General features: G+C 37.5%; 1 protein-coding gene across 3 annotated transcripts in view; it reads right to left on the reverse strand.

Moving 5' to 3' along the window:
- Galnt1 (polypeptide N-acetylgalactosaminyltransferase 1) overlaps positions 1 to 26400 on the reverse strand; it is a 79895-nt gene that overhangs the window by 14132 nt on the left and 39363 nt on the right. For all 3 annotated transcript variants that reach the window (XM_055625475.1, XM_055625476.1, XM_055625473.1), the window contains exons 4-10: positions 25167 to 25341; positions 17170 to 17336; positions 9856 to 10063; positions 6473 to 6643; positions 4678 to 4795; positions 2375 to 2555; positions 736 to 875 (exon numbers count right to left, since the gene is read on the reverse strand). In XM_055625475.1, coding sequence (XP_055481450.1) covers positions 736 to 875; positions 2375 to 2555; positions 4678 to 4795; positions 6473 to 6643; positions 9856 to 10063; positions 17170 to 17336; positions 25167 to 25341 — 1160 coding nt within the window. The remainder of the gene's footprint in view (positions 1 to 735; positions 876 to 2374; positions 2556 to 4677; positions 4796 to 6472; positions 6644 to 9855; positions 10064 to 17169; positions 17337 to 25166; positions 25342 to 26400) is intronic.

Here is a 26400-nt window from a genome sequence, read left to right on the forward strand (position 1 = left end):
TTTAAATATTTATTTTAATGTATGTGTATGTGTGTTTTACTGCATGTATGTATGTGTACCATGTGTACGCCTGGGTCCCTTAGGGTCCAGAAGAGGGCACTGGATTTCCTGTAACTAGAGTTACACACAGATGGCTCCAAGTCACCATGTGAGCACTGTGAACCAAACCCCAGTCTCCCGTAAGAGCAACAGTGCCCTTCACTGCTGAGCAATTTCTCCAGCCCCAAGCATTCGCATCTTAATACAACATAATGTGATACAAATGTATTAAGATTTTGCTGAGGAAGTGGCTCAATGGTAAAGCACCTGCTTAGCACTGTGGAAGTTCTGGGTTTCACTTCCTAGTGCTAGGAGGGGTGGGGATGGTGGAGCCAAAAATTTATCCAGATCTCACATTATGAGGCAGACTGTTAATTAAAAGGACTTACCCTTACTTGAGGCTAGATAGTTTTTATTAACAAATATGCTTTCAGAACCTTAGAGGTCTGCTACACAGTGGTAGTGCACACACTTGCCTTTGATCCCAGCACTTAGGAGGCTGGTGGATCTCTGTGAGTTTGAGGCCAGTCTGGTCTACAGAGTGAGTTCCAGGACACCCAGGGCTACACAGAAAAACCTTGTCTTGAAAACAACAACAACAAAAAGCGCAAACAAACAAATAAAAGAACCTTAAAGTTAAAACCTTTAACTTCTTAAAGATATATATTGTGTATATACACATATATTTGTTTTTACCTCTCCCAATGAGAAATAGTGACGTGGAATTTGAGAATCAGGGTAAATATTTTCTAGGTACCAAGAGAAAGGTTTGCATTGTAGTTTATGTCTCAGACCAAGTCTTGATGATATATCTCCATAATCTACCTTTGTAACACCTGTTAAAAGAAATAATTGATTAATATTAGAGTTCTATTTGGTAACACGTTTACTTACATACTTATTCTCACAAAGCAGCTGAATGAAAAATGGGGACTTATTAGGTGATGTATGACACTACAAGTGATATGCTATAGACCCACTTCCCAGAGCAGAAAACAAGGATAAAGCAAGTGTTTTATTCAAAGAAAACTTAAATTGACGTGAGAACGTAACACATACTTACATTAAACATTAAGCTATATAGGGATCAAAATTTTTAATGCGCAATAAGGTAAAAAATTTAAAAATTAAGATCTATTTGGTGCAACTATTAAACAGTACAATTACTTCCAGTCAGCTTTATTTGTGTTTACCCACTGAGTATTAAAGTATTATAACTGAATAACCTAGGCAGATTAGTAATAATTTCAGATAGAGGAAAAAATAAGACACACAAAAGGCTGATTAACAGAGTAAAATTGTTGGATTAAGTCTCTTGAGGAATGCTATAGGCTCTGCACTGGTTTTGTGACGTGAGATGGTTTCATAAAGTCTTATACAGCAGCACCCAGGGCCTGCTTATGAAGAATGCTCATAACTTGCTTGGAGGTGGTACTGTTTTATTGGGCATGTGATGGCTCAGTTGGGAGTGCTTTTCTAGTATACACAAAGCTCTGGGTTCAGTCCCTGGCATCACATATAACAGGTATGGTCATGCAGGCCCTGAATCACAGCACTTGGGAGATGGAGACAGAATGTTCAAAAACATCCCTGACTACACAGTGAGTTCGAGGCTATCCTGGGATACATGAGAGACTGTCTCATGTATGTGTGTATGTATATATATACATTGTATGTATATATATATGTATTTATGTATGCATATTATATATATACAAACACATATAAATACTAGTATTTTTAAGTTGGATAAAAAAAAAATCTCCAAAGAAAGTGCTTTGTAATTGAGAAAAATGGCTGAAAATTAACAAGATGATTGTTCAAAGAAATAAATGTCAAATGCTACAGTGAGGTAAAAAGAAGAGAGAGAGACAGACAGAGACACACATGTGCAACTCTAGGTCAGCAAAACTGATCAAGATATTTAGTATTACTGCTGAAAATATCTCAGGCATACTATACCAAACATTTTCTGTACTATGATTTTTATCATGCCTTAAAAAGACCTTACCAAATCTTTGCTTCCAACCCTCCTTACTTCCCCTTAGAATCAGGGACAGGAAAGACACAACAATCTTGGCTCAGTGAGGTAGTTCAGTGGATAAAGATTCTTGCTACCAAATTCTAAGAACCTGAGTTGAATCTCTGGCACCCATAAGGCAGAAAGAGAATCAACTCCCTCAAGTTGAATTTAGACTTCACACACAGGCTATGACATTAAGTGCCAACCCCCTCAGATTAAAATACACACACACACACACACACACACACACACACACACACACACACACAGAGAAAGGCATGATCTTGTGTGTATCACACAAAATACACTAACCTGGAGAAATTATATAGAAGAAATTCTTGAATTCATCCATCCATACTTCTGCAAGCCGTCTGTTATTCTTATTGATAATCTGCCCTGTCCCTCCTGGAAATGTGTAAGGTGTAGCTTTCCGAAACACATGACCAACGTGGGAGCAAGTCACAATTTCCAAAGTTCCTCCACACTGCCAAATCTGAAAAGGGCAGGATGCAGCTCGGTAACTACCTACCACAGGTTCCTGTAGTATTCGTGTGGTATTTTTCTTTTTTTTTTTTTTTTTACTGAACAGGGCTTTGGCTTTTATTTATAACCTTGAATGGAAAATCTGTAGTTACTGGTAAATTTTTCCCAAAATGTGTCCAAAAAGTACCAAATCTGAATGAAAGTAGACTGTGTTGGACATGTAACTTAAAATTCAGAGCACAAGCCTGGCTACGGTGGTTTATGCCTTAAATCCCAGCATTTGGGAAAGTGAGGCAACAGATCTCCGTGAGTTAAGGCCAGCCTTGTCTACATAGTGAGTTCCAAGCTACCCAGTGCTATGCAGTGAGACTGTCTCAAAAAAAGAAACAACAGTTCAGAGCTCAGAGATCCTGCTCTGATATATAGCCAATACTGCCCTAAAATCAAATGTTTTTCAAAATTTTGGTCAAAATCAGATTAAAATAGAGAACAGAGAGGTTAAAATTAAATACATAGAAGAATCAGATGCGCAGTAGCAACTATCTAAATGCAGATGAGGACACACAGCATCATAAATACAAACTGCAGAAGCACAACCAACCCTGTCAACAAGGGCACGTTATTTCAGGAATATCCAATATTATTACGTTTGTTTTGGGTATATAATGTTTGATGTGGCTTATGTTTAACACTCAACTACACACACATTCATGGTCATGGAGTATCCAACTAAATTCTCTTCTATTTCTGCCTCTCTAAACTTGAGCCACTAGACACATTACATAGAACAGACACCCACCATAATTTCTTCAATAAGACAAAGACAGCATGTCCTGTTCTATTTGTTCAATCAATAAAACACATGGAACAAAAGAAAAATGAATTATAAGCTTATATTCTTAACTCAATGCAATTGTCTCAAAATAAATTTTATACCATAAATGCTCTTATTTGCAACTAAAACTCACATTTGAAAACGTTTTGCCTTTGTCAAATATTCAGTGTGTCTACTTCAGTTCTTCCCAGGATTACACAGTGTTAGAGCTAGATGGGATTTCCCAGGCCAAGCCTGGAAGAGAGTCTCTGAAAACAAGAGCATTTTGCTTCTACCTACAGCATATTAAAAATTTGTCTGTGCTATAATACATTATATGTTAGAAGCTTTTTAGCAGCGTACATTATCATATAACATGCTGATATTCGTGGATATGAAATGAAGGTCAACTAGGTTGAATTAACGGAAAAGTGCCCTTAGAACTGCTTTGCCCTTTCTTCCTTTTGGTGGTACATGCATATGCATGTATGGTGGCCAGATGTTAATGCTGGTGTTTATAAAACATTCTGCACCTTATTTATTCAGAGAGATAGGATCTCTCACTGAAAGTGGAGCTTACTGATTTAGTTATGGATTCTGCTGTCCCTGTGTCCTCAGCACTGGAATTACGACATGCATTGTCATGCCCAGCCCTTAAAAAAATTAAGTAGTTACTTTATTTGGTTCATGTACGTCAGAGACCAAATTGAGGGAGTCAGTTCTTTCCTGCTATCATGTTGGTCCAGGGGATTGACTTAGAATGCAGCAATTGTTGTTACCCACGGGGCCATCTCAGTAGATCTACATCTAGCTTTTTTAAGATGGGAGCTAAGAATCAAACTCAGATCTCCCATGTGTATACAGCATGCACTTTACTAACTGAGCCATCTCCCTAAATGTTGTTACTGTTTTATTGAAAAACATAAAGCTGATAAGGTAACCAGATTTAGTAAAAATAATCTTCAATCAGACAAGTTTATAACACAACATGAAATTATGTTTTTACAGTTACATACCAAAGTAGCCTGTTTAAATTACAAAAATAGTTTTAGTTGCTGATGCTTGAATTACTTCCTTAAAATAAAAGAAATTGAGAACTGAAGGATTATGCATAGGTATAACAGCTTTACTATTAAAAGATAACTGGACTATTTGGTGAAATCGTTTTTAACAAATCTTCCATACTGTCATCAAACTTTTTGTAGGCTGAAGGTTCTGGAGGCAGTAAACTCACTAAATTTTATTTCTTATATAGACAACAATGAACACATATTTGTGGTTAAGAAAAAGATTTTATTTTTTGTCAAAGGGAACTTACCCTAAAGGAAATTTCTAGGTTTTCTCCTCCCCAAATATCCATTCCAGCATCATATGTTCCAATTTCCTGAAAGTAATCTCTGTCTATTGAAAAAAGGCCTCCGGCCATTGTAGGTGTTCTGAAATTCAATCATAATACTATGCCATTAATTTTAATAATTTAAAATTTATAATCAGTGTTTGTTTTTAAAAGTTCTACAGTTCTACAGCTGTTTATAACTACAGAATAATGCTTATTCTTGCCCTCTTCAGAAATGTCTACACCCTTAGGGTTTTCTGTATCAGACATGATTTGTACTCTGCTCACAGTCAGTGTAAGTCCTAAGCATTGCTTCCTGTCCAGTACCTTTCTTGATTCTTGATACTGAACAATTTTCTGTCTCAGATTCTTCAAACTGAATGTACTTCACGTAATCTTCTCCATTTGACCAGGACTTGGCTCCACGATCCCAGCAAGTATAAAGGTAGTTGACTATTTTATTCAACTACACTCAGGTTAGCGTTAAAATGCCAAGTTCTAAAGGGTGGCAATCACTGCAAAAACGATAGATTAAAACAAGATAAAGAGAGAGAGAGAGAGAGAGAGAGAGAGAGAGAGAGAGAGACCCTTTTCTAGATTTACAGAAATCTTCAAGAAGGGAATACAATTCAGAGTAACATTAACATACCCCTTCTAAAGGGACTACCATTCTGACCACCTGTGGTATATTTTCTGCAAAAGACAAGTCCAAGTATGCACAAGGTTGGGAGGAGGAAGAAGTATGTAGAATTAAGCAGAGATATGATAATGAAGATAGATTTAAATGAATAGGTATCAGTGGTTTCAGTTAACCATTGATTTCTATGAAGGAAAAAAAACCTGACTCCACCAGAAGAAAACAAAAGTTCTTGGATCCAAGGATAAGGCTTGCAAGTCCAGAAGTCATCAACATGTACTATTCCAGGCCTCTCTAGAACAGCAGCATTGTCTTTCCAGTGAAAGCTGCATTTCCAAAGTTTTCAAATGGCTAAGAGTCATTGATTTAACACTGAACCTAACTAATAGTTCCTTGTACTGGTAAGAACTCAAGGTGGTTTAAGAAAAGAATATGAGTAAAAAACAAAACAAAAACACAACGCTTTACTTTTTTCAGAATTGGATTTGAATTCATAAAACAGAAGAAAGCCTAGTGCTGTTACTACAGAGGCTGCAGGTGGATGTAACTGAGATAAATACTAGGGTGTCTAGGTAGCTCAAAGTCTCAGGTCATGTCCTTACCAGCATGCTTTTTATGCCTTCCTGAATAAAGTCATATGTGATAAAGCATAGTAAAAAGAAAAACAAAGTACCACATTAATGGAAATTCCTTTATATCCTGTTAATTCTACTTATTTAAAAAAAATAACTGTATGAAACAACTTTTTCTAACTTTACTAGTCAGTACTACTATCCAGATGGTATATGCTAGTAAAAATGTTATACTGCAAGACACAACTCTGATCTAGTACCTTAACATAAGGACACAATTGACTGAGAAGTAGCTTGATTTAAGCACAGATTTAACTTAGAAATTTTTTCATACAGGAAAGAAGGAATATATGTATGTTATTTCATTTCTCTTGTGTACTAGGCATTTACAGAATGAAAACAATCTAACCAGAGGGGAAAATCCTTTTAAAAAAATATGTAAATTACAATTCTTGACTATATACAAGGTATACATTTGCTTTGTGTTTATCAACGTACACCTCTAACCCTACTGATAAGTGTCAGAACTCTCTGCAACATACTATAAAGAAAACATCTGATAAATTACCTGACAGGAAGAGTCCGGTCACCTTTCCTCCTGTCCATTTCTCTTTGGGGAACAGGATACCAACGGAAATTGAGCTTCCAGTTGAATCCACCATAGGTCATGTCAGAGCCTGCCATGTACTCGAAAGTATCATCGCTGATCACATCAATGATAGGACATACAACTGTTCTCCTGATGTCATAGAAGCAAGTTTAAAATCTTCAAACGTTCCTATGTACTATAACAACTATACAACAAAACAATGGTAAAAAATATTTCCTGCTATTATCTACACCAAACCAGTATCATAATTTGTTGGCTGAGAACCTTCTATCTTTCTGCATTTTTTCTTTTACACATAATCTTTACTATCTGCCACATGGAAAATTCTATAAAGTGTTTCAAAAATCAATTTTTAGTGACTACAGCAATCATTTTTTTTTTTTTTTTTTTGCAAAAAATTTCTTTATAAACAACTCTTATCATTTCTATCCTTCACTTTTTGCCAGTGAGAAACTGATTATGTTCAAGTACATAATCTTCTTCCAGGGAAATTGTTTAGCAGTAATACTACTTAATTAAAGGTAACATTTGTCACTGTTTTCTAATCATATTACATATACATATTCCTCCCTACGGTTTTACCATAATGCTATTAACTTTGGAGTCGACTTCTTACATTTTTATTAATTCAATTACATTAAATAAATAACAGCTTGGGAATTTTTGTGTTTACATATTTTTTTTGTTTGCTTGTTTGGTTTTTGTTTTTGGAAACAAGGTCTCTGTATGTAGTTCTGGCTGTTTAGGAACTCACTACATAGATGAGGCTGGCCTCAAATTCACAGAGATCCTCTTGCCTCTGCCTCCTGAGTTATGGGATGAAAAGTGTGTACCACTACAACCAGCTGAAATGTACTTATTTTAATTACTAGAAGGGAATTTTGTCTTTCAGGTTTGTATTTCTCCATACAGACTGTGTGATCACATAGTCATAAATTTTCCAGTTGGCCTTTTTTAAAACTAATAACACAAATTTTAACAGTTCTTTTGAAGAAAAGGTATCCTAAATTCAGCCTTTAGTAGATATACTTTATAGAATGTGGTATCATATCACATTTTATTGGTGTTTGAAGAAATCTTTCCCATGTGTTGGTGAGATGGCTCAGAGAGTAAAGGAACTTGATCAAATGAGTTTAATTCCTAGGATCTACATTGTAGAAGAAGAAAACCAACTTGCAAACATTGTCCCTCGACTTCTACGTAAGCCTCATGGCTTTTCTCTCATAGTTCTTTTCTGGGGCCAGCAAGATGGCCCAGTAGCTAAAAGTGCTTGCTTCCAAACATATTAACCAGAGTTTGATTACTGGGACTCACATGGTGGGAGAAAACTAACTCCTGCAAATTATCCTCTGAAAACACACACAAACACACACACACACAATTTCAAATTAAATCATAAGTTTTCATTGTTTTTTTAATTAAACTTATTCTAGCCTCATTAAAAATAGTTCCCTTCCTACTTTTTCTATATTCTGCTTAAACATTTTGGTGGGAGCTGCCCCCTCATCCACACCAAAGGTGAAACAGCAAGGTTTCCTCTGATGTGTGTGATCCAGTTCTCATCCTCACTAGGTATAGATTTCAGCACCCCAGCTTTTTCCACAGGTATTTGCTATTAAGATTAATAGCATGCCTCAGAATGAGTAGGGCCTAGGCTTTGCTCCTGTTACTCTCAACTTGTAAATTTACCAACGAACAAATAGAACCCCAGAATTCATCACAGACAGCACAAATACTAGATAGCTTAATTGAACAGTCTTTTTTCTCTCACTTTGTGACTTGCATTTTTTTTTTTCTATTGTGTCAACTGAACATTGCATTCTGAAAAATCTGTTTTTGAACCTGGGCTCAGGGGGACCTGCAGAGACCAATACTCCAACCAAGGACCATGCATGGAGATAACCTAGAACCCCTGTTCAAATGAAGCCCATAGTCTACAGTTTCCAAGTGGGTTCCCTAGTAAGGGGAACAGGGACTGTCTCTGACATGAACTCAGTGGCTGACTCTTTGATTACCTCCTCTTGGGGGTCCAGCTTTGCCAGGCCACAGAGGAAGATGATGCAGCCAGCCTTGATGAGACCTGATAGGCCAGGGTCAGATGGAATGGGAGGAGGTCCTTCCTTATCAGTGGACTAGTGGAGGGGCATAGCAGTAGAAGAAAGGAGGGTGGGACTGGGAAGAGATAAGGGAGGGGGCTACGGATGGAATACTAAGTGAATAAATTGTAATAAATAATTTTTAAAAAGGCTGTTTTTGTACTTATTCAGTATCCAGTACTTTATTAGTTGGAAACTATTTAGGATATATAATCTACCACACAGCCCAAACTGTAAGTTATTTTGGTTGTTGTTTTAATCAATTCTTTCCTCTACATTACACACTACCTTCTCTATATGGGTCCAGGATCATGTTTCTAAAGTTTATGGCATTATCTTTATGCAAGTATTTCCTACACCATTTCTTTTTACTTACAGAAAAATATTTAAAGAGATATTCTATTCTTTTGATTCTTCAAGGCAGTAGTCTCTTTGTTAAACTGTTAGGGGTCAGCTGGTCCAATGCTGGTTTGTTTTTTCTCTGAGAACAGACAGCTGTAGTGCCACAATTTGTTAACAAACAGGATAAGTGAAGTGGCCTTATCCTCTCCATTCTCTGCTAGTGAAAGTCTACTTTATAAAGTTAATGTTAACTTTAAAGTTAACCTTAAAGTTGATGTACACAGCTTCAAGGTCAAACTGCTATGGCAAACAGAAATTCAACTAATACAGGACAAGCAAACTGACATGACTTCTTTTACGACACTAAACCAAGACAGAGCCAGACAATTCTTTGAAAAGTACGGAACGTGAAAAGTGACAGCCATAGATGCACTACAGCAACACTCATTCTGTATTAGCAGGATTTCAGGATTATTCCATACACCGGAGTATTTCAGGACACAATGGGCCTCTCTTCAGCTTATGCTACAAGATGAAAGCTATGGTCCCTGAAAGGATGTCAACAAAAATGAGATAATATGCCTGCCCAGGGGTTGCCTTTGAAAGCAGGGGCAAGCAAACTTTCCCTACGTGTTCTGGTCCTATTTGGTCAACAGATCACAGAATAATTATTCTCCAACATGTTGCCTAATTCATCTCCATTTGGGTACTTTGTTAATTTGTTAACTGCCAGACTTTAGAAATGTAGTCTTGTTTGTGTTTTGTTTGGAACATTCTTGAAGGCATTTAAAGGCAACTTGAAAGGATGCTACTTTTGTGTTTATTTAAAAAAAGAATTTTTCACTGTTGCACAGAGTTTAAGATTAAGTGCAAAGAACAAATTCACAAATTCCAGAAAATTACCTGTCATGTTTAATCCGGGCTAAGAGAGGTTCCAGCCACCCTGTTGTACACTCACAGTGAGCATCTAAGAAGGTGATCACTTGGCCTTTGGACACAGCAGCTCCTTTTAATCTAGCTCTGATCAACCCAGAACGTTGTTCCATTCGAATTACATGAACTGGCACTTTGAGTTTTTTCACATAACTCTCTAGAGGTCTTTTCAAAAAGTCTGAAAATATAACAACACAAAAGAATGAAATGAAAGAAGCATGAACTGGCATTACCCAAATGTCGAGCAAATTTGATCTGCAGTGTTCCTTCAACATACACATACTGACAGAGCACTCCTAATGACACTCCTTGCCCCAGCAATGCCATTTCCTGAAGGAAGCTAATTTCACGAAGGTATGAATTAGCTGCTTCTATCTTGCCTCCTGAACACTAAATCAGTAGCTATGACTCAATTATTGCCCAGGGTAGGCATGTTACCATGCATCACCTATCAGGCTTCACAATTCTCTTCCTAATCATGCTGAAGAATCTGCAATAGAAGCAAAGTTCAGCTAGGTATGGCAGTACACACTTGTAATCCCAACACCTGGAAGGCAGACACAGGAGGATTTTTGAGTTTGAGGCCAGTGTAGATCCTGTCTCAAAAACACAAAATATACCCAATATCAATATACCCAATATCAATACCCAACAGACCGACAGACAGACACACAGACACACACGGGCATAAGTACACAGATCTGACTAAGAGGCCAGCCTGATCTACAGAATGAGTTCCACCTGGGACATGGACACAGACACACAGATACACAGACACACACACACAAAAGAAGGAAAAATGAATATTAAATCCAGACCATAACAGAAAAAAGAAATAGTATGCCACAACTATTATAGTTTTAAATATTGTGAGATTTCATTCAGGGCAGAAATAAAGTGTCCTACTGATCACCACAGTCTTTGACCATTGACTCAGCAGGAGGCAGAAAGTAAAAATCTCCTAAGGGAGATGCTGGACAGGAACTAAAAGGCAAAGAAGATCCTTGCCAGACAAGTGTGAATTACAAACTATTGATGGTGATGAGACCACATGTTTTTCTAACTAATATGAGTTAAGAGACATGGATAATCTACCTTGGCACAACTGACAACCTTAGCACAACATGATGGAAGTACATTCAGAGTGTAAAACTCAGCATGTAGACAGTATCACCTGTCAAAACTAAAACAAAGGCCTAATGCATCTAAGTACATATAGTTCTAGGAAAGTCTCAAACCTTGCATTTTGGCTTCTGAAGTTTTGCTTCTGCTAACTGTTCAGGTTAACTGAAGTATGTCAACCCAGAACATGGTTTCTGTGCTTAAAAGCTCACTGTGAAAGGGACTCAGTGCTACACTGGGATGCTGAATACTTAGTTTAGTCACCAGCCAGCTAATAAAGACTTTCTATTGACTTAAACACAACATAGGAAGGAAATATTGATCTATAGAATTCCCATGACTAGCTCTTTCCTTTAAGACTTCAGCAATCCACAAAAATAAAGGTGCATGATTAAGGAGCTACTTAAATACTGAAGGCAAGGATCCAAAGTGCTTCCTATAAGATGGGGTGGGAAGGACAAATGAACACAAAATGATTCTGTTTGGTAAGATCAGAATGAGCTACTTAGTAAAGTCATCAGAAATCCAAAACCCTCCAAAAAGAAATGATTTCAGATTACTAATCTTTTCTGTTAACTTATTTCCTCATATTTGTACTAAAAATGGTATTTCAAAATAGCATTATGATTTCATAAACTAAGTCATAAGGGAAGAAGAATATAACCAGATTCTGAGTAAAGAGGAATGAACATAATGCCACTCTGAGAAACACATTTTTGTGGTAGCAGTGAGTGGGTTTGAAACTATTCTGCATATTAAACTTGTTTAACCTTCATAACGACCTGTAAGGTTGTGTTGTTACACATACTTTAGAAATTAATATCTAATCTCAGAATAGTACATAAATTTGATCAAGGTAATGTTTGTTATGGCCCAGACTTGCCTAACTTCAAACCCATCATTTTACATGGGATAGAGCACTGTATGAATACCAGGCAGGCATAGTGGAGATATCTGTACTTGGGGAATGGAGCAGAGGAATAAAGATCTCAAGTTTGAGGCCACACTGGCCTAGGCTTTGTAGCAAGAGATTGTCTCAAAAAACCAAACCAAACCAACCAACCAACCAAACAAACAAAAAACCCCAAGCCCAACAAGCAAACAATATAATAAAAGGGCCTCAAGAGAGAACATAGTAATGTGTTCATTCTTATTCTGGCACAAATATGGATTAGCTTTTAGTCTACATGTCTTGAACTACACAAAATCACCTGTGTAAGCCATGTTCAAAAATCTTAAATCAATTAAAGTTGATTGTATCATAAACAATGTCTCCCAACAGGTTTGCTAAAATAAGTTTAAAATAAGCCTAAAAAACCACAGCAATCTAATCCCAGAGTCCTACACATTTGAACATTATAAATATATCCTTGTCTATGAACAATGACAAGAAGTTTTTAATGCATGATTCTATAGCACTGTAACAAATTTCCTTAGCATTTTTGACATCTTTGTAACTTTTATACAGTGAACACTACGAAATATGTGTCTTCAGTTCAGACTTAATTTTTGTTAAGAATCAAGTCCTTCCATTTAAGTGATGATTAGAAACCCCTCCTTAGGTATTCTGCAGACTGCTGTCCTATAAATGGATCCCTAAATATCACTCGACCACACAGCACGAAACTGTCAAGAGTTTTGTCACCTGCTGGTACTGCTGAAATTTATCTTGGACATTTGTACAAACACTAATATTTTGTTGTGTTTTAACTGTAATTTCTGACTTCAAAGGTTTTGGGGGAAGATAGATTTACTTCACATTTTTGTGTTCCCTTTGGCAATATTCTAAGCACTCACAAAAAGATTCAACTGTAAATACACAATATATCCATTCCTTACAACAAGGCAAAAATTAGTAATAATGAGGCTGGTGAAGTGGCTCAACTGGGTAAAGGTGCTTGACTCCAAATTTGATAATTTGAGTTTGATTCCTGGGACCTATGTGGTGAAAGAACAGACTCCAAAGAGTCTGACATCTACCTGTACACCTTACCTTAGTGTGTAGGCTGTGTGTGTGTCTCACACACATTACAAATAAAAATTTTTTTTAATTAAAATTAGAATAAAAATTAAAAAATAAATTAAAAAGTAGCAATGGAGTCACTGTCACTGTATTGGATACAAATAACTTGCCTCCTTACTAATGTCATCACACAGAGGCAGCTTTGGGGGAAATGTTACTTGTGTGCTTTTGGGTACTGAGTTAGCTTAACAGGAAGTTAGTTACAGTAGTAAGTTTACAGATGAGCCCCTACACAGTACTTAAAGAGTCTTTGCTAGCTCCTTTCCCGCTTCATTTAGCAAACAGTCCTACTGAGTCACTAAGGATTGTGGCTTTTCATTTCAAAAGTATCCAGAAAGTTTTCATTTATATCTGACTTGTTCATACAGATATAGTTTTACCAAATACTTCACCTTACCTTACAGGTATGTTAATACAGGCCAAGTTCCATATCTGGACATTGCTATCTCAGCTCACTAAAGAAACTGCAAAAAAGCCCACTACATACCATGTACCAAACAGATTTAGAACAAATCTACATGTTTCAAAAACAAAAACAAACAACAACAACAACAGGAAAAAGATGCTGTTTCCGACAATATCTGGGAAATATGAGCTAGAACTCTATAAAAAAAAAAATCAGTACATCCAGGCCACATAGGCTTTGATTTGGGTGAGATCATGGTAAGCAGAGCAGTCCTAATAGAGGGGGTCTATCCATGGAGACACTAAAGATACTACATCTTGAAACTGTGGTGAGAGCTGTGTTCCTAGGTGTGTTTAGGGGCCATAGCAGTCTCTGTGACAGTACAGGTCTGGGAAGGTCAAGAAAACCTTCTGGAAAAAACCTTCTGACCTGAGCTTTGAGGATGATTAGGTGGTAACCAGGTTGTGAAGATGGTGAAGAATATTTCCTAGAGAATAGTGTTCTGGGCATGGGAGCAACACCTGCACAGTTGAAGATCCTAAGCAGAAAAGGGGGTGATATTTTGAACAGATTCAAAGGATGCTGTGGACAAAAGCAGGCATTTGGGAATAAGTAACAGCCATAAGTAAATGACTCAAAATATAACTAGAATTGGGGCCAGGTCATACATCCCTTGGAGAACTGCAACCATCATATTTTTATACTTGAGATTTATTTACTTTTATTTTATGCATATGAGTGTTTTGCCTGCATGTATGTCTCTTTACCACATGTGTGCCTGGTGTCCAAGGAAGCCATGAGAATTGGATCCCTTGGGACTAGAATTATATATAGATGGTTGTAAGCCTCCATGTGGATGTTGGGAATAGAAACAAAAGTCCTCTGGAAACACAGCTCCTGCTTTTAACTGCTGGGCCCTGCATGTTTCCTCTTACATACTTACTCTACATGTACTGTGAAGAACAGATGGGGAAAAATGAACACTAATAGAGAAACAGGGTTGGTTGGTCTATTTTAGAGTCCAGGTGAGGAATGCTGTATCTCTGAAATAGGAAAAAGCAGACACACAGAGTTACATAAAAGTAAAAAGTTGCTCTGGTTACTGTAACCCACAATTATCATCTAAACAGTGATGCCAAATAAAACTACATTCCGCAACTCTCTGGATGGATGGTAACCTGCTTGCAATCTCAATTGTAGTAATGTAGAATGACTCCCAGATGCCAGAAACAGGAAAACAAAGATTCTCAAGACTTTCTAAGTAGGAAGAAAAAGAAGACTCAGACCCTTCATCAGAGAACCCGGGTTAGCTAGCACTCAAGAGACCCCACTTAGTAACAACGAGACTTACTGCAGCATCAAAGTAGACATTTGCCCACATGAGTTTTCTCTCACAGGTCTATAAACACTAGGGTGCTAACAAGACACGGCTAAGAGAGAACTACTATGTGTGAGCTTATGTCACTTCAGAGTTGTAAGTACCTGCACATTTCAAATGCAACCACATTCTACAAAAACTTCCTATTCTACACAGCCTTCTTGAGCACTCATAGAATAAGAAAACCTTCAGGGGTGGGATACAGAAAAATAATCTTATTTTGTTTGAGAACAACATCTCCTGATAAATAAACCAAGCAGAAGTCACGGGGAAGACTAATGTCTGTACAGTCACGTGCTGCAGAACAGTATTTCATGGACAGCATGTATGATATTGTCTAGTAACATCACAGTCATCTGTGTTATGTATACTGTGAGTTTAAAATCACAAAAATTATCTGATGATGGATTTATCAGAACTACCACTATCATTAAGCAGTATACTGCATAAACGTGTCCTTATATTAACTTAATTTTCTAAAAGAACTGGCTCCTAACTAAAAATAATTAATATATGCTTCTTTGTTTTGACATTTTAAAACATTTCACTTTATCATTGTATTTGTTATTATTGTATGTATAGATGATGTGGTGTGAGCGCAGGTGCACAAATGCCACAGGAGGCAGGTGAGGTCAAGGGGCAACTTTTAAGAGCCAGTTCTCATCTAGGGATGTGGGTCAGTGGTAGGGCATTTGTCTAGCATGCACAAGGACTTGCATTCTAATTCTAGCACTGAAAAGAAAATAAGGAGAGTCAGCTCTCTTCTATTGTGGGTTCCTGGGACTGAACACAAGCAACTTTACCTCCTAAACCATCTCACCTGCCCTGTCAACAGTTATTCTTTAAGTGTAGTCTATTTAATTAATAATAGCTCTCATTCATTCTGACATTTACTATACACTACACTTGTAAATAGCTTCTGTGCTTACAATTTATCTATTTGATTAGATTAAGGAAGTAAGATGAGGGCACTTGAAAACTATTTTATTTTTCACTTATACTTGTATAAACTGGCAAAATAATAAGACTTAAACTATTATTACCACAAACTATTCCCAGAACTAATGCATGGTATGTCTACCTATAACTACTTTTAAATATAGCATGGACTCAGTTAGGAAAGGGTATAATATTTACTGTAATCACCTCAGCAGAAGCAATGAGAGAACGGGTGAAAAAGCTGATTTTACCTAAAGATGTGAAAATGATGGGCTAAGAAGCTATGGGGGCTGGAGAGATGGCCCAGAGGCTAAGAGCACTTGCTGCTCTTCCAGAGGATCCAACTTCAGTTTCTAAAACCCACTTTGGGAGGCTCAGAACTGCTTGTAACTCCAGCTCCAAGGGATCTGATATTTTCTTTGAAACACCTGCACTCAAGTGTACAACTCCACACACAGACATCCTTAAAAAAAAAAAAAAATAAATAAAAAAAAATATATATATATATATATATATATATATATATATATATATATATATATGTGTGTGTGCACATGCACACACACACCAACAGAGAAAAGAATGAATAGCAAAAAGAATCTACTTCCTGTATGTAGTTCTCTCCAAATCTTTCCCGTGTGATCAGAGAATACCTGTGCAACACATAACACTGCTGAGTGGCAAATAGATGGAGCTTTTGGGGGCCAGGGAGGAAGCAATTGGGAAATACTGGTTTCTGATTTTAGCAACTGTCTTTTCTATAGCTTCTTCAAAGTGAAATCTTAGAGAAGGATTCAGAATAAACAATGGTGGTTACTTTTAATTAGTGTATCTTTTAAAAGAGTGCTTTCTGAAACATTAAATCTGTGAAAAATCCTTATATTCTCAGAGGGTATCTAAGCAAGAGATGTGACAGAGATTTGTGAGAACAGTCAGATTACCTACAATGTATTAATCGTGTTAATGCAGCTAACTACAAATCATTCCTGAAATTTTAGAAAGGAAACAGGAAAGCTGCAGAAGACTCCAGAAAATTGCAGTCTGAACTCCATTTTGCTGTTAAAAGTTCTTCCTACCACTCAGATTTAATTTCTCCACTCATGCTCAGAGCTGCAACTTACCACAGAAAAAATTCTAACAAGATTTTGTGGGGTTTTTTTTCCTGTTCTACATCAACACATTTTAACGCATTATTTCTTTTTCTGGTAAGATTAAGATGCAGCACAATTAAACACTAAAGTAATACTTTTATGTTTCACAATGGTATACTTATGTGAATGAGTTTAAATGCTAAGAATTTTTAGATAACTTGGAAGTTTACATACAATTAATTCTTAGGTTAAAGTTACAGTAATAGTTTGCAAATTGTTAGTGATCAAAGATCTGATATCACTGGCATTAAAATGCAGAATTTACCTCTTTCACTTGCATCATCTACAAGAACAATCTCTTCTATCATGTGTCTTGGTGAGCGATTAATGACACTATGGACTGTTCGCAGAAGTGTGCTCCACGCCTCATTGTGAAAAACAATCACCACGCTTGTTGTAGGAAGGTTATCTGGATACACCTTTGTTTTACACCTAGAGACAAAGCAAATGCCTTTATGAAAGTGACCTTAAGACAGTAAATGGAACTGTACTAGAAAAGTTGACAGAACAATAAAGTTTGTACTAATGGTGAGATTCTTAATGGTTTTCCATTTAAGTTTTGATTAAAGTTGTATGCATATGAAGTAATACTGATATAAAGTAATAGATTTAAATAAAATTATCTTAAAGATATTGCCTATATTCTTAAAATAAGCTCTCCTGATGAAAGTTTTTGGTTTGATTCATTTTGTTTAATTTTTTTGGTTTTTTTTTTTTTTTTTTTTTGGAAACAGGGTCTCACTATGTAGCCTTGGCTAGCCTGGGACCTGATATGCAGAACAAGCTCCCCTAGAATTCACAGAGGGCCTCTTGCCTCTGCCTCTCAAGTACTGGGATTTAAAGGTGTGACCACATCTGGATGAATTAATTCATTTTTAATGACGAACAAACTAAGGCTATAGTATCAATCTCAAACTGCACTTTAAGAACCAACTGGCTTTAAAAAAATTAGAATCTTTTTGACTGAACTATATGCACAAAATTCTGAGAGACCTTCACTGTGTAGCTGAATAATATCTGTGAAGGTACACACGCAGAAATGAAAAAGGACTCGGAGGCTTCCTTTTTGCTTCCTTTCTGTACTGAATTTCAGCATTATGCAAGAATTCTGATAGTTTGGAAAGCAGTGTTTTTCAAACTTTTGACTTACAATTCCTTTACTTGTTTGGAAACTGAGGATTTCAAAGCACTTTTGTTTGTGTGAGTTCTATCTACTGGTATATTTATGTTATAAAGTAGACTTTTAAAAATACAAGAATCCACAAACACATTTGACATCAGTATCAAAAAGGATCCATCTGTCAAATAATGTACATATTATCTATTCATTGCTTCCTATCCTTAAGACTTGTCAATGGCGGCTCTATAATAATGGGATTGGCTCCAGTTAAGTGGCTCTCCTTGTAGTTGGTGCATTAATAAGCTCTGTCAGCAGAGAACGGTAGAGCAACTTTATAGAGAAAGAAACTTGCCTTCTGGTTTGTATGTGTTCACGTGCTTTCTTCTCCCTTCAGCAGGGAGGACAAAGTGGAGTATATGAGCACTCAACACTATCTGGTGAGCTACAACAAACACTCATGGGGTTCCACTGAATTTTAGTAGCACCCCAGAAGACAGATTCTCAGAAAGTTTTCTAGGTACCCAACAACTGGTTTGTCAGGTTTGGCTATGTGTACTCTGATAAGGTAGTTCTTTTTTTGCTTTGTTTTGCTTTGTTTTCGAGACAGGTTTCTTTCTGTGTAACAAGTAATGACTGTTCTGGACTTGCTTTGTAGACTCACAAAGAACCGTCTGCTCTGCTTTGAGTGCTGGGACTAAAGGCATGCGCCACCAAGTGCATGGTGAAAGGCAGTTCTTATTTGTCCATTCTGGTCTTGATTTCTTGTGCAAATACAGACTTAAATACATTTCTGGCTTGTCAGGCCTGACTGCCAGTTCCCATTCTGAAGATCACCAAGTCTGAATAGGGAACAGCAACAAACTTTTCTGCTATCAGTAAATGTAATCAGTCCTTCTCCAAAGAGGTGTACATTACAGGCACAGGGGGCTCCCTTCCATAATTTTCTTCTTGATACTTTCCTTCAAATCCTAGGTTATCTATTATAATTGTCTTAATCCCTTGTGATGGTTTGAATGAGAATGGCCCCCACAGACTCATATATTTAAATACCTGGTCCTCAGCTGACAGACTGTAGGAAAGATTAGGAGGTGTGGCCTTGTTGGAGGAGGTGTGTCACTAGGTGTGGGCTTTGAGGTTTCAAAAGCTTAGACTAAGCTTAGTCTCCACTCTCTGCCTCCTGAGTGTGGAGCTACTACTCCAGTGTCATGCCTGCCTGCCACCATGATCACGAACTACCCTCTAAACTATAAGGAAGCCCCAATGAAATGCTTTTTTTTTATTATAAGCTGGTCATGGTGTGTCTTCACAGCAATAAAACAGTAACTAAGACACCCCCTTATGGTTAGACCCATTAGAGGCAATAGCTTTCACATTAAGCTTTCCGTATACAAACTATTATATGATCTTTCCTTTGCCTAGTTATTAATTCACCAAGCCCTTCAAGATTTTTGTTTACTAGTTGAAAATTTAAGAACAAAAAGGAAAAACATTTTTGTATTATGAAAATGGGATCTCACCTTGCAGATTCCTTGAAAAGATCTCAGCAAGAACTAAGTCCCAGGACAACCTAAGTACTGGTGCACAGCATATCCTTCTGTCTGAATTCTTTACACTCAACATTATATGTATAACATCCACACTATAATGTGTAACAGCACATTTATTTTCAATTTTATTTTATTTTATTTTATTTTATTTTATTTTATTTTATGTGTATGGGTATTCTATCTGTGTGCATACCTGTCTGTGTGCCATGTGTACACCTGGTGCCTGCAGTGGCCAAAAGAGGGTATTTGATCCCCTGGTACTGGTGTTGGAGATGGTTTGTGAGATGGTATGGATGCTGGGAATTGAAGCCAGGTCCTCCAGAAGAGCAGCCAGTGCTCTCAATGGCTGAGCCAGCATTTGAGTTTATTTTTATTGCTGTATACTCTTTGTGTTATGAACATATGTAGTAATTTATTTTTCCATTCAATATTGATAGACATCAGCACTTCTGAATCTGCACTATTACGTGTAGTGGCAGGAAACAGAGAAAGGAAAGCAGTGGGAACTCTACCTATGCTCTGGGGACCAGATGGCCTCTGGTCAGAGAAAGGATTTCTCTTCTCTCTTCACTGCTGCCACTGTGTCGCTATGTAAAACTGCCTGAAGGCTGCAGTAGTAAAGAAAGGGAAAGAGGAAAATAGCTCCTCTCCAATCCTGCCTAGTTCCTTAGCAAGAGACGAAGTTTTTCCGGGATCTTTTCTTTCCGTGGTTAAAATTCAAGGCTATTCTAATTCTCAAGGCACTGCAAAGGTCCTGCTAACTAACGTTTTAAAGTATCCTGAAATTAGGAGTTTTACAGATGAGGAAACTAAGAGTAGAGAAATTAAGAAGCTTGGTCAAACTGACAGCTAGTAAGTGGTTTAACCACGTATCAAATTCAACATTTATGATATTATATATACATTATATATACATTATATACATATATACATTATATACATATATATGTATACATTATATACATACATACATTAGATACATTATATATATATATATATATATCCTAACGCTGCAGTAGTATATGATAGAACTCAGAAAGGAGGTTTAAGTAAAGGTAAAAACACCTATCACATATACTCTAATCCTCTTCTCCATGGCACTTTTCATGACCTACTAACTCTGGTCGATTACTAGCTTTTTACCAACAATAATGTAACATTTATAAGAAGCCTGGCTACCTAGCAAGCAGTGCTGAGTGCTGTTACAGGTCCTGCCTGTATACACTCAAGTTAGGACTGACTGAGATTAACCATAAAAGCAGCAGCACAGCCATGGAGACCGGGAATCCAATTTCATTTGGGTTACTTATTATGTACACAAGACAGGTCATTTAGTCAAGGTCTGATTTTGACAACTATTTAAGTATGGTATTTACACAGACTGCTACCCAATTAGTACGTGGCAAGTGGTACCATTATTACTTCTTAAACATGTAAGAGTGAACTACTGACTAACTTGGAATTTGTTGTAGGGCTCCTTTCCTAAGATCACATATTAGAAAACAATCTTAACACTGAACAATGCCATTCTTTCCTCCAGTGTCTATAAGTAAATATGAATGATCTTGGCAACTCATAAGGCAGTAAAATTCACAGGATGATCCAAACTAGTTAAGTTTATATTCTAGAAACAAGGGGGGTTTTTTGGACTTAAAAATGTGGTGAGCAAGTCACAGGCTAGGGACAGTATCTTTCCATTTAGGAAGCTACTCGGAACACAGTTGCTGCCCAGCTCCAGCGTGAGTTTGAGCTAAGGCTAGTCTGTATTTCTGACTTGGCATTTCACTATGAATCCTCCTTGGAAACCAGGTTCTCTCAAGAATCCTCAGTGGACACAGTGCTCACTCTTGGCCTTCTGGATCCTAGGTGCTGGGTAACATCACAGCACTGGATCAATCCTCACAATCACACTTGTGAGAGGAAATAACTTCTCTGAAATACAGAGTCTGGTAATCATAAGTTAGTAAATGGAAATGCCAGACTTGGACTATGTCATTATCAAGTTATTATATACAAGTTGGTCCAGAAGATCAAACTGGAGTTAATGTATCTGTATCTGAGAAATGCCCAACACTTAAAGAAAATATGAATGTTCAGATCAAAACTATATTACACTGATATGAACACACATGAAAACAAGTAAAACTAAATCCACCATTACAGCATGCCCAGATGTTATGCGAAATGAATGAAAACAAAATGTATAGCCCCAAAGCAATACCGGGAAGCTGATATTTGAATCAGCTAAAATTGTGCCCATTAGCAAAACAGAAAAGGTGGGAACAAAATGCAAACAATATTAAACAGAAAGCTAGAATAAAGGTAAACTTAATGAAGACTTAGCTCAATCCAACTTTGTCCTAGTTGTGCATCTGTGCTTGGGTTATTCAATGTGGCTCACAAAAGCCAGCCTACCCCTCAAGTGGGCTCTCTCCTCACACTAGCAGCACTACTGCTTTCCTTCGAGCTCTCTCGCATCTCAGATTCCTAAACTACTCTTGCCCTTCGCACTTAAAACTGTGTTTCCAACTTCAAAAAGGAAATAAAAGCTTCTGAAGTGAATTTCCATAATGTCACCAACATACATACACCATCCTACAAGTATCTGAACTATAAAATCATGCTTTTTCCTCTATAGGAGGCACAAATGATCTGTTCTTATCTATGTACCATCTCACCTGATGCCCCAAAGCCTTTGCTCTTAACCACCTCCTTTTAATTTCCCTCACTTGAGTCATTTTCATCAACACACAAATACCGTTTTATACTCTCAAGCCACACACCATCACAGCTGCCTTATCTCCACGCGCTGCTATAAAGTGCTTCACATCCCCCTCATTTCCAAATTGACTATATTATGAAGTATACCAAATACAGAGTACACAAAACAAATTTGTTGGGCTGAATTCCCAGAACTGCAAAAACAAAACAAACACACCCAACAAATGTGAGCTGAATGAGCTAGCACAGAGCAAAAAACCATGTAACTGTTACTAAGTGAGAAGAAAACACTGTCACATCACAAACTACCCTGTTGCTGTTGCCATCTCATTTGTCCCAAAGGAGAAACTATGGTGGTTCCACAAGTTTTATTTGGTCTGTTTTGACTTTTTCGCAAGCAGTATTTCTCTCTATATGCATTGTATGATTATTTTGCTATTTATTATGTTGGTGAGATTCATCCTTGGAATGACATGGAGCTTTTGTTCATTTCTACTACTTCAAAGTATCCTATTCTGTTTACTATTTGTTGTTGTTTGAGATAGGGTCTCATCGTGTAGCCCTAGCTGTCCTGGAACAACTCACAGAAATCTTTCTGCCTCTGATTCCTAAATGCTGTAATGTATGAGATGTGAATAAAACTCCCTGCTTATGTTCCACCAATCTATCCTAATTTTGTAAGAACTTCCTATCTTGATTACTATAGGTTTTAAAGAAATCTTCATAATTTTACAATTCCTGGCTCTTCCAGCTCTTTGTATTTCCAGTAGCATAATCAACAATCAAATCACACACACACACACACACACACACACACACACTTATGATTAGAACTACACTAAGTTAAATAAATTTGAGAGAATCAACATCTTTATAATATTATGTTAAACATAGGGTATTGTCTTCATTTATTTAGGTATTTCATTTCTCAATAACACTTCAGAATTTCCTTCAAAGCGCAGATCCCCCACATTTGATATGTTCAATAATATCTAAAAGGATATTTTAAAAATATCTTCTAGCTTTTGCCTGAAAAACTAACATATACTACTATCTCTTCCTTAGAATAATAGACCCCCCCCCAAACCATCACCTTATGGATGATAATTCTCTATCTATAACCCATTTGAGGGTTGGAGGTTGAGAATAAGGCTGAGGCAGGGCTTATGCATATCTAGGCTTTCCTCAAACTCACAATCCTCCTGCCCAGCCTCGAGTGCCAAATGTACCGCACACGTGGCAGACAACCAATGTGAACACTGAACAGAAGTAGTGCACCAAGCACTGCACCTGTCCCTGAGTTCTCGGGGTCACTATTCAATATGAGTATTTGCTGTAAGGGGTTTCTGTGCTGCTCTGTTCAGACAGCCTACAGATCAGATTAAGGAAGTACCCTTTGAAGCTCCTAAGGCGTATCATGACAGCAACAAATTTTAACAAATATTGTCTCTGTATTTAATGAAACAAACACATCAACATACCCTTTTTCTGCTACTGTAGTGAATTTCACCTTTAACCATCTTCTTAGGTATGGACGTTTGGCTTCAATGTATGAAATTTATATATTGCTAGATTCAAATAACTTTTCACTCATAAATCCATGTCTACCCTATTAGTGAGATTAGGCTAACACTTCTTGTTTATTATGTCCTTATCTAACTTTTACACTGATCACTGACTTCATGATGCACACTAGTATGCTCCTTCTTTTTCTGATAAAAGCCTGGCTTTGTTTCTTCCTTAGATGTACAAAAAATGTAATTTAGTGACAAGGCTGTGTATGACTGGAAATTTGTTATTATTTGTTTATATATGTCCATTTACAAAGGCCTTATACAATTTATTGATTTAATAGTTATACTATTTTACCATTTTTGCTTTTCTCTGGCATCACTTATAATTTTGTAGGAACTGGTAATTTGATTTAAAATTTCAGGTTTTGTTTTGTTTTTGTTCTGTTTGTTTTGAGATAGAGTCTATATATCCCTAGAACTCATTGTATAGACCAGGTTGGCCTTGAACTTAAAAGAGATATGCCTGCCAAGTGCTGATATTTGAGGCATTAAAGGTTTTGATCTAATTTTTAAAATATGCTTCTAATATCTACTTATAAAGGCACATGGCATGTATATCCTTGAGTTTTTTTTTAAAAAGATTTTCCTTTGTAATTGTGTATGTGTAAAATGTACATGTGAGCGCAGGTGCCCTCAGAGGCCAGAAGAGGGAGTTAGATCCCCCTGAAACTGGAATTATAAGTGGTTGTGAGCTGCCCACTGTAGGTGCTTTGAGTGAAACTTGGGCCCTCTACAAGAGCAGTGAATGCTGACTCATGCACATCTCTCCAGCTCCCTTTAAGGATTTACGCATTTGAGTCAGTACTCCTGTCTACTGGCACAGTGTTGTGCAGCACAAGTATAGACTTTCCTGTTTTCCACAATGGAGAAGTATATCACCTCTGTATACAAGGGTCCAAACAAAGGTTGTCTCTGGAGGTGGGAGAAGTAACTGGAAATGAAAATAAGGGGAACTTTCTGGGATTGTACATATATTGTTTTGGATGATGCTGCATAGCAGGTGTATACGTGGGACTGCATATTCCACTGCATCAATACATACACCTAAAGTCTTTCTGTAAAAGATTGGACACATGAATATTTTTTGTGTTTGGTATACCCTAATAATCCATTAGGAGAAGTAATCACTTTCCTAGTTCCTGAGTCAGCAGAACAGTAACAGTAACATCAGCACTTAACTTAGAATTAAGTAGAGTTAAACAGCACCTGTGACAGAAAAAACAGCACTAAGGCAAAGGACTCCTGGGTAATGCAGACAAGCCTTCCATTCAAGTGCAACCAGGACACACTATGTACTTACCCCTCTAACCTCACATCTGGTAAAGATCTGTTGAGTGCAATCATCTCACTTGCCATTAAATTGAACTGATTGATTTTAAACATCTCTTTCATCTTTTCTTGATCCTCTTTAGGAATGACGACTGGCTTCCCCATTTCTCCAGGACCTTCATGAGGCTTCTGTACTGGCTCTAGAACTAAGAAGAAGGAAGAAGCTTAACTGACACTAATTTCATGACAACTCATGCAAGCTTTCGAGTAACAACATTCAAGTGAAAACTGTGTCCTCAACAATAGAGCCTCTTCTGGGTCCTCCCAGCCTGCACAGTTGCCCCATGTTGGCGAAGTGACACTGGCCTCTCAGACTTACTCTTTTTCATTTAGAATCTTAAACGGCTTTGCAGATACCTCGGAAACCACCGCTGCAGCCTTCCTAGATGTAAACAGGCTTCACTGCTACTCACTTCCCTTCATGGAATTTAACCTAATTTTCTAAGCCTGCTGAGTACTCCTCAGCATTCCCTCCTTTGGCTCAATGGCTGCCACTTCCATCTAATTATGCCTTTTCCTCCCTGCTCTCAGGCAGGCTGCCACCTCTGATATCCCCCTTCCCAATTCTATCTTTACCATAGGAAACTACTACCCCATCTTTTAAAGGCAACTAAAATGGCTTCCCTTTCCTTTCTAAATAAGTTATTCATTATTCTTACAACCTGAAGTCTCCAAAAGACAGACCTATGTTGAAGACTGTACAATGTTGGCTGACTGATTAGAACTCTGTGACTGAGGGCCTCTGAAAGCCTCTGCCCTGCAGACAATCAAAGCAGACGCTGAGACTTATGGCCAACTGTTGAGCAGAGTGCATGGAATCTTATGTAAGAAGTGGGAAATAGTAAGAGCTGGAGAGGACGGGAACCACACAAGGAGAGCAACAGAACCAGAAAACTTTGAACACAGGGAACTTCCCAGAGACTCACACTCCAACCAAGGACTATTCATGGAGATAACCTAGAACCCCTGCACAGATGTAGCCCATGGCAGTTTAGTGTCCAAGTGGGTTACATAGTAAAGGGAAGAGGGACTGCCTCTGACATAATCTGATTGGCCTGCTCTTTGATCACCTCCCCCTGTGGGGGGAGCAGCCTTACCAGGCCACAGAAGATGACAATGCAGCCACTCCTGAGGCGATCTGATAGACTAAGATCAGAAGGAAGGAGAAGAGGACCTCCGCTATCAGTGGACTTGGGGAGGGGCAT

Source organism: Psammomys obesus, unplaced genomic scaffold, assembly GCF_907164565.1.
Source record: "Psammomys obesus unplaced genomic scaffold, mPsaObe1.curated_primary_1811, whole genome shotgun sequence".
Lineage (NCBI taxonomy): Eukaryota > Metazoa > Chordata > Mammalia > Rodentia > Muridae > Psammomys > Psammomys obesus.